General features: G+C 39.4%; 1 protein-coding gene across 1 annotated transcript in view; it reads left to right on the forward strand.

Moving 5' to 3' along the window:
* The window catches only part of CNTNAP5 (contactin associated protein family member 5), a 223,082-nt gene that overhangs the window by 118,290 nt on the left and 89,661 nt on the right, over window positions 1-15,131 (forward strand). Inside the window, exon 11 of the mRNA XM_057364809.1 lies at window positions 5,724-5,830. Within this exon, the coding sequence (XP_057220792.1) occupies window positions 5,724-5,830 (107 nt within the window). The remainder of the gene's footprint in view (window positions 1-5,723; window positions 5,831-15,131) is intronic.

Below are 15,131 nucleotides of genomic sequence, written 5' to 3' on the forward strand. Positions count from 1 at the left end.
CTGTGTAAGTGCTGTGTTTCAGAGCAAAATAAAGACAGATGCTTCAGATTCATCTGTATCATTCAGTAAATCCTGTAAGGGGTAGGTAAAAAAATTGGTTTGAGCAGGGTGAATGCCTTCCTATAACTGCAGTGAGTTCTACATGTGGCAAGGTGCTGAAATTGGAGATAGTTTGCTTTGTCTCTGTGAGTGTAGGGACTTCCCACCGGGGCGGGAGAGGGGATTTGTCCTAAATGAGACCCCTGTGGAGAAAGAGGCAGTTTGAAGGTAGGTAAGGAGCYAATTTATTGGCTTTTGAAATCCAGCTTGAGTGTGGAATTGAGTTTGGGGGGAACCTGGATAGAGTTCACTCTCATTGCTATTCCTTTAGAGTAAAAATCCATGGGATGTGCAATGCCACGGTAAATTAAAGGCCAAATACGGGGATGTAAGCAGAATATAATATCATACCCTTCTTTGTTTGTGTGATTCTTGCAGATGGCTTTTCTGCTTTTGCTTTGTAAAATGATGAATTCTAAATGGAACAGCTGTCTGTACAGGATGGTTTATTTGTTTCCCTTATTTCTTTTTCAAATTTATTTATATAAAATCCTTTCTGCTGATGCTAAGCCAAACTGTCAGCACATTTACCTATATTAAAAATGTAGGTGTTCTAACAACAAAGCARTCAAACCTTAAAAAAAAAGCCTTTTATCTAAGGCACAGACAACAGGCTTTTCCTTCACTAGTGTCAGTCCCAGCACAACCTCCTCCCACATTTCTGTCCTACTGATGTGCCTGAGGGCTGTTGGCATTAATGTTCAGATCTTTTAAATGTTGGTCTCACAGGGGTATTCAAGTRCAGGGTCTGAGAACTAAGGTGACCATCAGTGGAAAAAGTGATATATTTTAAAAGTTCTTTAATGAAATTTTGCAAATCTCACAAAGAAGAAAAACCTACCTTTGTGATAAATTAAGATGACAGAAATACCTTTTTACTCCTTTTAGGTTTGGGTTTGTTTCTTATTTTTTGGACGGGGTTCTTTTTGTTTTCTTACACCAATTCAGTAGGATAGCCTAGATKATTTCTATCACGGAAAAGAAGAATCCTCTTTTCACATTATTCTTGTTCTGTTTGTACTCCATGAGTTCTCATAATTAATTTAAAAAATAAAATGTGGATGACTTAAAAATAAGACACAAGTAAGCTGTTGGCTTTTTAGTAAGCTGTTGGCCGCTTTTGTAAAGTTGCAAGAGGAGAGAGAATTTGGAAGGTGTGGTGATGAGAAGGAAATGTCTGCTGAGGAAAACCAGAGGTCTTAGCAGTGTTAATTCTTTTGCAGTCTGTTTCAATATTGCTTTTAAACACTCCTTCTCACTTCCATTGGTTTTGGTAGCTCTCCTTTCTTCCTTTAGCTGAGGACACTGACCCCACTATTTTACCACAAAAGGACATCCAGGGGAAAATAAGAGTGGGATGTGCTTTTGCAATATTTTTTCTGATGCTCTCAGATCTTCGTTAGTTTCCCCCTCGGTAAACCTCTGAAGATTTTAGACATTGTCTGGTAACATTGCTAAATTTCTCTTCGAAATGATTGTCTGGTCTCCCCTTGAAGCCATTTCTTGTATCAAAAATAACCTTTGGCAAGGAATTTCCCAGATTTGTGGCTCAGCACAGCAGGGCTGAAATCCATGTTGTTGCAATTGTCCTCAATCTATTGAGTTTAGTAGGAAAACACCATTTTACTGAAGCAAAAAATAGTCTTTTACAGCAACACCATSAGTTTCATCATACATACATGCCTGCTATATGAAGTAATCTTTTTTTAATGTTGTATTACGTTAATTATAAATTAAATAGCTGATGGCTATAAATAGGAAAACAYACTGAAATAAAAGTAATTTCATACAATATTCAGAGAAATGCTTTACTCATAAAAAAATCCTCCAAAATTTCATGTATTTTTTTTCAGCATTTTTGAGTTTTAGGGACTTGGTAATTGTCTCAAAATTACACGTATTTATGCTCTTTATATTGAGGGGGTGTGCTCCTTTTTTTCTTTCTCTCTTTATTTCTTTCCTCTTTATTTAGGAAGAATAGAGAGTAGTGCTGGATGTATTGTGCTGACTATAACAAAATCTCAGAGGTACTTACTGAAAGTTTGCTGGGTTTACTTCCAGTCAAGTGTAACATCAAATATGTAGAACTCCTTCAGCTTTCCCACTCAAGTAATTTTACCATTGTTATTTCTTCATCATCCCCGTCAAAGGTCCAAATTTCCCCTGCTAATGTCTATGCAGTTTGTCCTTTGATTGCAGAGGAAGCACACACACACACAGTTTTGGAGGTGAATGCTTCATCCGAGGACAGTGAAGGTTTTTGTGCAGGCTCTGCATATTGCTCACTTAGATGGCTAAGGTGTGCATTTTCCTTGGCTCAATGAGGGAAAATTCTATTTGCTTCACTTATTTTTACTTTTTAAAATCAGAATTATTCACCATGATATATATTATATGAATAAATGCAGAAGATCAGGGTCCCTGGTCTGTCACAAACTTTCTTAGGCAAATCCATAAATTTTCAAGTGTCTCATTTAGGTTACTTGCAAAAATTGAGTTGATCTGTTTGTTCATTTCAATTGCAAATGGGTCAGGGGCTGCCTGATGCAAATTTTTGTCTATGAAACTTTTTGTCATAACTGCATTTTTTGCTGAACGTGTTTGTTTCTACTGGAATTCAAATATTAATTTATATTTTAAATTGCATGTATTTAAATCCTTCAACATGAGGATCTAGGACAGTACATAAATGGAACAATCTGTGACTTATCCATGCCTTGATTAATTTTAATCATAGCTATTTCTTAATTTTGAGTTCTCTGACAATTAGGATAAATTTTGCTTCTAATGAAGACACAACTGCTCARCTAGAATGGGATTATGATAATTATTAGAGTTGCAAAGAAATTTGTTTCATAAGCTCTTAGAAGGGTTAGTTATCTGACCAAAAACAAGATCAGTGCAGTTGGTGTTAATTAAAGCAAATAGACTAAGGAATAAAAAAGATTTAATTCTGAATTTATGAATATCATTAAAAGCTTATATGGTTAGTTTGACTTGCATTTTGTGCATTGTTGGGAGAAGAAAAAGTGTTTGCATTTGTAAGACAAGCAGAAATGGGAAGTGACCTTCAACTTTGTAMAGTCTTTAAAAGGAAACTGTTTTAGAGGAACAAATGTGGCTGAGCCTTTAATACAGGCCTTTGGAAAACCACAAATTAGCAATTAGTAGAGCAATTAGCTCTMCTGAATTGGGTTAAGTAATAAAAGGCAGTTTAAAATAGGCAAAAAGCRTATTTGTCCATTACACTGGTGATGTAAATTATGATAATAACACAGTACTATTGTTTTTAGCTCTTTAAAGATCTCTGTTAACATCATCTGTTTCTGCTCACCCGAATCCCYGTGATGTGAACAGAGCTGCTGCTGTACAGGTGACATCAGGAACGTTCACACTGAGTGGCAAGTGGAATTACAGACAGAGTGCTGAGGGCATGGGCAGGCATGACCAAAGTACAAATATGAATTCATGTGCTCCCACAGAAAGAATTCACATGGATCACCACAGAGCTGTTTGCTGAACCCCTGTGCTTTGCCTCTGGGACRAAGCTGCTGGTTCAGGGGGCTGGCAGGGTCCTGCAGGGCACAATAGGATCCACCACCCACTCCTGTTTGCACATCCCATAACTCTGCTCCTGCTCTCTTCAGCATCGACCCAAAGCTTTAAATCCCATTTCAGTAGTGCCGGGAGTGGATGTGAAGCAGAAGGGCTGAGTGGGCTCTTGCTGCACCAGCAGGCTGTTGGGCTGAGAGATGATTGCCCAGCACACCAGGAAAACCCAAAATCTSATCCTTTCTCAGAATTTCTTCCTTGCAAGGGTGGGGGCAAATCTGGTGGTTTTGGCCTTTGCCTTTGTTTCTTTCTTGTTTTAGGAACAAGGTGTTCTCTCACAGCACTGGAARTATGTCCCTGGCGAGCTACAAAACGAGGAATGTAATTCTCATACTCTTTCCTCATTTTGTATTTGAGCTCAGTGATTARTAGAAGCCATGACAATGATTTTTGTAAGACCAATGTATCTTAGAACGGTTTAAAAAAAAAATGTTACAGATGGTTATAAATAACATATTTCCTGAATTCCATATTTCTCTAGTGTTTGGATAATCAATAATTACTGCAGTAATTGAGTAAGCATTAATAAAAATAATTAATCTTTCATGTTAATATTTTTATGTGATCTRTATAATTTTATGAAGAATGGTGTTAATAGTGATCAAATGAGGCTGTGTTGTGGAATGAGTCCCAGGCTCAATGATGGAGATGAATAAATGTAAGTTTGTGGAATAAGTGTGGAGCATAATGAGGACACAGAGTTGTTCTGATTGGCCTCTGGGCACATAAACAGGTTTCTTTAGGTTGTCAAGGTTTGGCAGCTCTAAACAGCCTTGGACTAAAGTAAATTGATGAAAACTTGGCTGATGAGGCTCAGAAGGCTGGTGAAGATGATGACTGTTAGTGTCATACAGGTTTTCTGCATGCATGCATGAAATGGGTTTTAATTGTAAGTAATCTAGAAGAAACAGATTGAAAGCCACAGCTAAGGGCAATATACATGCTTAACTACAAAAAAAAAATATTCCTAAGGATGAGATGAACTGCAATAAAATCATGTCTTCAGCTAGAAAAAAATCAAGGCAGCATCAGTGATTTCACAGAAACACCCTGGAAAGATCTGGGCATTGAAAGAGTTTTGATGCTCAAATTACAGCAAAGCAAATCCTAATGGAATTGTGTAGTGTAAGGGATAAAGTGATTGCCTGTTTCCTCTCCACCCACCCATCACAATTGAATCAGCAGTATAAACAAGTTACTTATTTTTGAAAAGTCAGACATACTGTGTAAAAGAGATTAATATACAGTAAGAGGGGAAAAAATTWAAAAAGGCAGATAAGGGAACAATCTGTTTCCATTTAAGCTGGTGTAACTCTGTTTCGCTGTGTGCGTTTATACCAGGGGAGTTCAGATCAGCATTCACTTCTTGTCCTGGAGATTGAATTTATCTCCCACAGCTTTTATTTCTGCTCTCTTTCTGAGCTGCATGCTGTTGTGCCTCTTTCTTCTTTTAATAATTTGTTTCACAATAATACTTCAGAGGCACACCAGCTAAAATGAGGAAAAGAAGAGAGAGTACAGAACTCATAATTGAAGCATATTTTTCCTCTCACTTCAGAGATTTGCATGCTGTTTGTGTTACCACAAATGTAACTCAGCCTAATTTTGATAACAGTCATGCCTGTTTAATCAGAGAACAGGGGATTCTTCTTTGGAACAATGTTTCAATAGCATTTTCACCTGCTACTTGTCTTGCTCTATGCTCAGAAATTTTGTGACACTTTAATTGCTAACAGGTGCAGTGTTTTTATTGCGAGTGATCTTTRCTTATCTGCTGGATAGCTTAAGTGTTGTTTTCTTCAGTGCTTGTATTGGATGCAAATCACAAAGGGAGAAATAATTATTTCAGGTATTACACAATGATTTAGCCCTAGGAAAGTCATGCCTGAATGAGGAGTTGAGAACAGTTTTGGTTTTTTGTTTTTTGGTTTGTTTTTTTTTTTTTCCAGCACATTATTTTTGCAGAAATATTTATAATTAATTATGTTTTTTTTAAAACTGTCTCAAATTAGATGCTTGCCCAACTACTGTGAACATGGAGGAAAATGCTCCCAGTCCTGGACCACCTTTTACTGTGACTGTAAGGATACAGGCTACATGGGAGCCACCTGTCACAACTGTGAGTAAATYCAGGTTCAGTTCTCATTTGTATTGCATCCACATCCTCATCACAGTGGTCATTAGACATTTGTTAGAATTTAGCTGATTTTAATCACTGTTTGGTGCTTTCAGTCAATTTTACCACCCTGGGCTTTGTTTTTAGGTCGTATGAAAGTCCATGTTGCAAAAACACAGTTTTCAACAGTTTATGGTTTTGAAATGTTGGCTAACTATTATTTGCGCTGCTGCTATTAAGAAGAATACAGTATTTGAAAGTGGCAGTACATGAAACATTCAGCTACTGAAATCCAYAGCAAAAGGAATATTAAGGTGTTTTAAAGGTTAAAAAAAAACTCTGTCAAACAGAAGAAGCATAAAATACTGTGAGTTCTAGTAAAAAATAGAGAGAGAAAGGAAAAGCCAAAATAAAACCTCTTCATACAGCTGACTAAAAGGGAGAACAGAAAAGGAAGGTAAACTTCCAGTTCTAACACAGGAAATAAAGAGAAAAGTACTGTGAGTAAGAATAACAATTCCAGGAATACAACTACAACCACTCTGGGTGCTTGATGAGCACTTGGACCGCAGATAGGATGACATCGGTGAGATGCTTTTTTGTCTCCCCTGTTAAGCTAAAAAGCAGAAGAGAAGAAAAGGTACTTAGTGGTTTGAAGCTGAGAATATTGGCAACCATACTGTAATTYTGGAGACTTTAATGGTTTGTTAGTTAACAGAGAAATCATTTGTGGGGTCTGCAGCTGACAGGAGTGGTTGTTGAGAAATCTGTTCACCTGAACTCTACCCTGTAAAGCACAAAGGAAACCAAGGGCTTTGTGCAGAAATCATGCCAAGCCAGGTGAAGAGAGGGAAGAAAAAAGGCTGATTTTTCAGTTTTAAAAAGAGGCATTACTTTTTGTCCATTGCTTTTGTTGTTCCACAAGGCATCACACCCCTTTAAAGCCCATGAGGCCATAGCAGAATATTTACACCAGCTGATGACCAGTAAAGAACTAGGTGGCCAAATCTGTCAGTGAGAAGGGAGAGGCTCCTTGGGAAGGAGCAGAACTGTCACTATGGACCGTCAGAGCTGATTGGGGACACTCAACTCTGGGCCACATCTGTGCTATAGTGTTAGCTCGAGGCCTGAGGCTCACTCTGTGCCAGCTCAGTGTGGCTTCTGTCCAAAGGAGACCATCTCATTACCACAGAGAGCTGCTTCATGACTGCTTTTCCCCKTAGACATTTCCATGGAGCCAGTGAAGCCTCCTGCTTCTGTCAACTCGTGTCTGCATTTCAAAGGTACATACATAGCTGCAGTTATTTAAGGGTCACTGATGTGAAGCTGCTCTGMAAAGTTCCCCAGGAAGGTCTGTGCACATGTGTGATGTGCAGCTATTCACCTGCTCAACTTATTTACTACCAGCTTATCAACAGCTAATTGGATTTCAGCTAGATTRTGGAGCCAGCTGCCCTGTGAGCCAAGCAATGCTGATAAACAGCAATATTAGTCTGGAGAAATGCATTCATCTGCTTGAAATATGCAAAGAAATCAATTCAAAGCCAGTGGGCAGATGCAGACTGTTGATAAGAAACTTGCAGAACAAGAGACATTATCACGTCCAGCTCCTATGGTTGAGTGCAGGAGCACCTTTTGTCAGGTGAATGAAAAGCACAGGTTTGATCACAGCATAACTCYAGAGTATCCACAATGTATAGGAAACTCTCCAATCACGTAATTCAGTGTAGTTCTATCAAAGGAAAACATCTAATTTYGTAAGGTTTGAAACATCATCTCAAGAGATTTTCATTTTTTCTAGAATACTGAGGCTGACAGGCCTGAAATTGAACTTATACCACTTTGGAGAGGCTATTTCTTGTATTAAACTGCCCTTCAGACCCAAATCCATGCAGCAACAAGGGAAAGATCTGGCTGGCAATCTGCTGCAAGTGAAACACTGTGAATTGTTTCATTGGTGCCTGGATATTTTTTTTGGCTGAGTTACATCATCAGAGGTTTTGCCTCAATTTGCTATGGTAAAAGGTGAAAACCATGAAAAGACCCATTCTTTGTCATGCCTTTAGGGAGAACTGCATGGCATGCATCTAAAAGCCAGATTTAATTTGTTTATATTTTATCACCTCAGAATGGGAGATCTTACCATTTTAAGAACTGAGATCTGGAGAGAAATTGCTCCTAATTTAATGTCATCATACCTGAAGTGTTGAGATACATTTTATGATTGATACATAAGCAGTCTTATTTTTAGTTCCAAATATTCAGGGACCACACTGTATCCTGCTGTGAGGAATAGCTAGCAGTACATACTATCTTTTCTCCAAAGAATTTGAAGTTAAGTTTCTGAGGGTATAAAAACATACTGGCACAGGTGATGGAGTGCCAGTGAAAGGCTTCCTCAGCATCACAGGTGGCAGTTTCAGTCTTCCAGGTGCATAATTATTTCTAGGATTTCTTATAGCAAAATAGTCATAAGGTAGAGATTAGAAAGAGGAAGAAATTGAGTGCTTGCAGACATGGAGTGATGTGGGAGAAAGCAATAATGTGCTTGTTTGAAAAATATAAGGCTGTGGCCAGAGGAGTTTGATGTTTTTGACAAGGCAAATGTCAGAGTCATGACAGGTAAAGAGGCTGGAAATGTKCCATGAAAAGCAAAGATAAATAGTTTGCATTTGATGCAACAGAGGGGAATTAAACAGTGTCAGAAAAGAACACTGAGTTGATAGAAGACACAGCTGGGACAACGTTTGCAAGATCATGTCAGATATGTGGGACCAAATTGTGTCTGGCATGTCTGAAAATGGGTAGTTGAAATTCAGGCTGTGTGGATGAAGCAAAAGTGTGCATCTGAAGATACATGGAAAGAACTGCCTGGGTCTAGACTTGGCCTTAATGCAATCTTACTGGAGGCAGCTTCTTACCTGCAAACCTCAGGTATCCTGTTCACTCTAAATCCCTTCTGGTCCTGGAAGCTCCTCAACTGTCCCAGGATGATTGTCAATCTGCCTGGTCGGGATGAGCATCCACCACTGAACAGGGTGTGGTCCTGCCCTATTGAGGAGCTGTTAGCTGGCAGACAAGTTTCAGGCTGAAGTGTCATGTCCTGCTTCCATTCTCCTCCTCTTCTCTGAATTTTACTGGAAATTCAGGTAAAACAATACTAAAACCTGTCTGTGTTTTCTGGGTTTCACTAAAATGCAAGAATCTCAATGTTTTCTAAACAGGCAGTTTCTTGCAAAGCTTATATCCTGATGCATAAGCACATTTCTTCATTTAATAATAGTTAATCCTCCTTTACTATCTGCCCCATKAATGGATGTTATCAATACCTTCCAAGGCGTTTGTTGTTTGGTTTGGGTTGGAGGGTTTTGTTTTTTTTCCCCTTTTTGGATTTACCTTTCATCATTACATCATCCAGTGCAATTGACATCTTCTTCATGGCTGGTCACAGCACTGATGAGCACTTGTGCCTCCAAGTCTACTCTCTGTAGCTGTGAAACCCAGAGCACGAGCTGTGCCTTGCTCTCAAATTCACGTGGACATGCAGTTTGATGGTAAATGTAGAATGAATGCTGACTSCCTCCAGTCAGCCCTTTTCACTGCCCACAATTTGGGGAAACCAGGAGTTGTGGAATAACACTGTAGGATATGAAACCAACTTTGGTGCTTTACATTTGATTGGGTGAGAGTTTTGTTGTGCCTTAGTTTCTCCAACAGTTTCCTATGTTGGAAATAAGATCCAATTTTCAGGTATATTAAAAGGYGTGTGATTTGTATCATCTACTAAAATGGTGTGGGCTCTCTCTTTTGAAACTTATTGCTGCTTGTGCTTATCTGTAGCTGAGACAGTGCTTTGAGGATACAATCATATTTCAATCTCTAAAATGTGTGGTTTTGCTTTATCTTTTAAATGTGCTTCGTGTAGCTTGCATCTAGATAGGCTGGAAGATGAGCTCAGCTGAAGCCTWTTTGGTGATAGATACTTTCCCAATTTCAGTGGGTAGCTCGCTGATCTGTCAGGTATTGGAGTGGTCTGATAAAATCCAGATAGGAGAGGATCCATTATGTAATCACATGTGTGAACCATAGCACAATAGATAATAATGTAATGTTCATTTTCTGTTTTCCTCCTTCAGATACAAACACTGATGTTGGTACACACCTTGGGAAAAAGCCCTGGGTGGGATTCAGCTAATCTGTCTTTTGCTGTCTGCTACTGTGATATCCAGGCYAAGATATTGGTCTGGTCTCTCTCTGTATGTAAAAAGGGAGCATGAGGTGCTTTCAGAACCTAGCTAACCTCACTGTGAGATAGGGAGACTGTGCTAATTCAGGGACCCCCTCTGGAGTGTGTTGTGTGTAGAGGGAGGCTGTCCTGGCTTAGACATGCAGTGGGCAGCTGAAGGTATAAAATTATACATGGGGAGAGACAGAGAGGGAAACTGAGATAAGTGAATGACACATCTTCATTTTTTTTAATATATATAAATTAAATATGTATCAACTGAAAGTGCATAGTTCAAAAGCGGCATGGTCATCCCTCTCATGTTATTAATTCTTGTAATTATCATGGGATAGTAAGAGCAGTAGACCAGCGTGAAATGGCCCTGAGATACAGAATGTTATAACTTTATTGCAAGATAATGATTAGTAATCTCCTCTTTCTGTGAGTTATGCTAGTCCCTTAGAAAGCTTCATCTTCCCTTTCTCTACTTCCATTATTTTTATTTATGAAAGTTTTCAGGTGGTTTTTAGTCTTGCATGATTTTTTTTATTCCAGAGAGTGCTGAACATTGATATAAAAGATGTTGAGAAATATGAAATAATTATTTTATTCCTCATATTCTGAGCTTGTCAACATGTCCCAAAGCTTTGCAAGGTGATAATTAACAGAATGAAATTTAATTCTGGATATTTGCTTTGGTGTGTGATCTATCTCACACATGCAGGCATATGTCTTATTGGCCTAGGTAATTGCTGGGGGAAAGAGTCATCCAATAATGGAAATGTCATATAGTCATTGATATGGCATAAACTTAACATAACTTCAGGCTTTGAAAATGTATTTTTTAATATTAATATGCTCCCTGCATATATCATTTTTTATCTGAAAAGATTAAAATAGCTTCAGCCAGATTGTTAGCAGTACTGGAGCTGCATCTTAAMATGCCAGCTGTGGGTTTGGTAATTCTCCTGTTTATTCCAAGGTAGGGAGATGTGTACAGTTTGCTGGCTGGGCAAATGAGGTTTAGAGAGTTTCAGTCTGGCAGGTGCCCAGCAGTGAGTTTGGTAGTGTAATTTGCATGTCCTGAGTAGCCAGTTTTCCTGTCTGAGGTTCTTGGAACAAGTTTTTTCCATGTGTATTTAAACACATTGGTTTTCTTTGACTAAAGAAAACACATTTAATATTAATATCAAACCTTCAGTACTGTACTTGGTGTTCCTGCATATTTTTGTTCACAGCAGGCTTTTGGATCATGAATTTTCATTGTTTATTCTGTAATAAGTTACTGTGTTATTAATGCTTTCCCTTCTGTGGTGTTCATTTAAAAAAAGTTCTTTCCCTTTGCCTGAGATTTCCTTTTAAATAACACATTGAATATTCCTCTGTGGGACTTTGCTGCAGAACAGAGCATGGGAAGGTCTCACTCAGCCCGTTTTGAAGCCATCCTTCCCCAGGTGTGACCATCCCCAGAGGGACACGTGGGCTTTTAAGCCAGACCAAAACACTGAGCTTTGCACAGCATCCTTCATCTCTTTGATCACTCCTTTCACTCCAACACTCCCCCAAAATGGTGTGGGTGTCCCTGGCTGCTTTCCTGCAGCARCAGGGCTTGAGGTGACCCTGCAGCAGCACCAGCCTGGGCTCTGTGACTGTCACAGCCCCTTCCAGAGCAGCAGGGAAGCGACAGGGGAGGAGGGTTTGACACGACCTTTCCTACCTTGGCCGGGGGGAGCCTGAGCTGGGATGGCAGGGAATTGTCGAATAACCAGGTGTGATGSGAGTGCCTGTCCTCAACAGCCATTYAGGTGACCCTGTGCYAASAGGCGTTTTAATTCTATCTCTGGAAGTAACATATTCTTTATCAGATGAGTAAGTAGGTATTTTAAAAAGGAAAAAAGAAGCCGTCTGTCATCCAGGCACGTCACACAGAGACTGCATTAGTCTGTCCAATCCAGGTTTCGAGAGTGCAGACTTCATTTTTCTGSCATTTAACAAGACAATTGTATTTTAAGGGTGAGAATGATGATCATCCCCAGAGTTCATTGCCTGTACTAATCCCTCTGCTGTTGAAATAAGAAATTTCCCATTGCATATTGCTTTATTTGTTTTTTAGAAAAATCTTTGGTTGAGTGCTCATTACTCSGAGTCTGTAAGAGCAAATCTGTCAGGCCTGAGGTACACGAACAGAGATTGAAATAGTCATCTCTGATCTGCCTCCAAGAGCTCTGAGCATTTTGTTGAGAATGCTTAATTTGGCCTGGTCAGCATTTGTGCATATCTGTTTTATCAAGGTCAGTGTAAGGGTTGTTGAAGATCCTGGCAGAATCCCCAGCTCTTACTGGCCTTTCTAGTCTTACCAGTACATAAATTCTCACCTCTGAATRCAATAATCATCATTTTTACAGGTGTTGTTATTGTTCTTTTTGTCTAAGGTGTAAAGAATTACAAAATATTTAAATGAGTCTGAAATGATGTTGCAGCAAGTATTMTGTCTACATTTTTTCATCACTGTTCAATTTTTAGAGATGATAAAAGCAAATCACTGCTGCTACATTTTAGCTGGGAAGTGGACAGTGTCAGCACCTCCCAATGAAATCAAGAATTAAAGTTCTTTGGGTCTCTTTCATGTATTTTACTTATTATATCACCATAAAATGTTCTCTGCCTCTGAGAAATTGAAAATTATCAGCTACTTTTATTAGATTTTGAGAATCTAATCTTGAAGCAGGATTCAATTTGGTAATCATAAGCAGTCCAGCTCAAATGCTGAATCCCTAGCTCACGTTTCATACTTTCCAAAAGTAACTGGAACATAGTAGGAGCAAATTACTGCCAATTGTAAGGTTTACTTTTATTTTTTGAGCAAAGTTATCTTGGTGTTCATTAAATTTTGAAAAATATTTTTTTGAGGAAAAAAGCAATCAAGCAAATTGCTTTTCATTTGGAATTTAACATTTTGGTGGTATCTCTGTTAGCAACGTGCTTCTGGGTGCAGCAGAGAGAGGTTTATCTTTTCTACTCCTCTCAGCAGCAAATCTGAAGTCTGGGTGTCACTGTGACCTTTACATCGAGTCCAACAGCAAGCAGGATTTTAGATATGGGGTAAGAGGAGCATCTTACTGGGTGAACAGCAGGTTCATTCACCCACTGAAGAGAGGTGGCTTTAAATATATTGCTCCTTGAGGGTTATTTGCAGAAGTTCAAAGTCTTTGTACAAAGAATGGTCTTTCTTTTTTTAGCCAAAGTAGAACCGGAGGTGAAAAACAGAAAAGTGGCCTGAAAGAGAGGAGAGGTTTTATCAGTTGGGAACATGAGGGCAAAGGAAACAGAGTGAGTACTTTGGGACTGAGACCATCTAAGGGTTCAGCAGATCCACACTGGAACAGGAAGCCTCTGCTTAGTGAAGGCTGCCATGGTGACTGCATAGGGCAAAACTAAAATTGGAAGCCAGATGTCAATATAGTAATGGGCAGTCTGTGAAAACCTGGACAAAAAGTGTGTTTTGTGGGAAGAAATGGAAGTCTGACCTTGGAAGTGTTTGTGCTTAATGTGCTGTTATAGATTTCAGCTATGGCAGGGAGAAAATCTGCTCTGGTTCATGGGGGGTAATTAAAACAGCTGGATTAACAGAGTCAAGATAATTCAGAGAACTGAACAGTGATGAAATTGCTCATATTTAAGACCTTTCAGGCTTGTGGAGCATACTGAATAAAGGTTGAATTTTCAGCTGCAGACCCAAACCAAGAGCGACCCCAGCCCTGTCAGATGCAGCTGTGGAGTGCAGAGAGTTCCTGCRTGTGCTGTGCTGACCAGCCATAAAGCTCTTGATGCAGGGATTAGGAAATGAAATTCTGTAGGGTTTTTATGCACAAAAGGATTAAAAATGGTTTTATTATAATGATATTAAAATCTGATAATGCTTTTCTGACCCTGAAGTCTGAATCATGGATCTGCAGCTTGAACCTTGACCAATCAAAGTGAATATTTATAGTTTTGCTGGAAATTTCTGCAGGGGGTATAGTGTGTGACTTGAAAAAAAACTGGGATGGATACCTTTCAGAGATACAGTTTGGATTTTTCAGCTTATGAATGTTTATATCCCAGAAAATATAAGAAAACACATAGAATTGGGTGACGTTCATCTACTTAGGGATAAAGTGTTTATTTGATGAATGCTGATCAAAATTTGACAAACGATTTCCTAAGCACCTGGGAAGATGAAAAGCGAGAAGGAAAGGAAAAGGTGGCCATTACGATCAGTGAGTAAAGCAGTGCTGTAAAGGAATGTTCTGATGTGATGAGCTGTTGACYTGAAAAGATAGTTCAGCTTGAGATACTTGAGCCTGAAAGAGATACCTGAGGGGGAGATTTAATATCTGTGTTTCACAGAAGATTATGGGGGGCTGGGAGATAGCTTGAACTCTGTCAGTTCAGTGCACCCCTGCACAGCCTGTCCTAGCAGGTGGCTGAGAGCAGGGACAGCAGTCACTGAGAGAAGCAGCTCTTGCTCTCAAGAATGGGGCTCTCAGGTTGCATCACTTTCAGCAGCCAGCTCTGGGAGGAWTTTAAATTTCTTTGTGAAACACAGCAGTAGCCTTTAAAAAAAATTCCTTACAGAGCAAAAATGTCAGCACAGGGTCCATCCAGCSTTATAACTTACAAGTAATTCCGGGAGAAAAAAAAGGCAATAGAAGATATCCTTTGTGACCAGGTAAAACAGATACTTCTGATGTCGTTTCCCTTACTAAATCTGGGACCCTGGAGTCAAGCTGTTTCTTGTTTTGTCTTCATGGCGTAGCAATAGCCCTGTGACACCTTTTGCACTSGGTTTTTGCCCTGTGCTGTTCTTTACCCTAAAGCTTTAGCAGCCAAAGCTGAGCTTGCAGGGGGTGGTGTGGGGTCACGGGGTGCTGACATCGCTTTCTGTGGAGCACCATCAAAATGCAGCTCTGTGAGTCAGCTCCACCCCGTGCCTGTGGGAGCTGCAGTGCTCCCAGAGGAAACGCAGCAGAGGCTTGAACTCATAAACGGTGATTTTCAGTGCTTCTGGCTCACTGGAACAAATGCTGCTGGAAACCA

This window comes from Malurus melanocephalus, unplaced genomic scaffold, assembly GCF_030028575.1.
Source record: "Malurus melanocephalus ecotype Western Australia unplaced genomic scaffold, MMel_1.1 scaffold_42, whole genome shotgun sequence".
NCBI lineage: Eukaryota > Metazoa > Chordata > Aves > Passeriformes > Maluridae > Malurus > Malurus melanocephalus.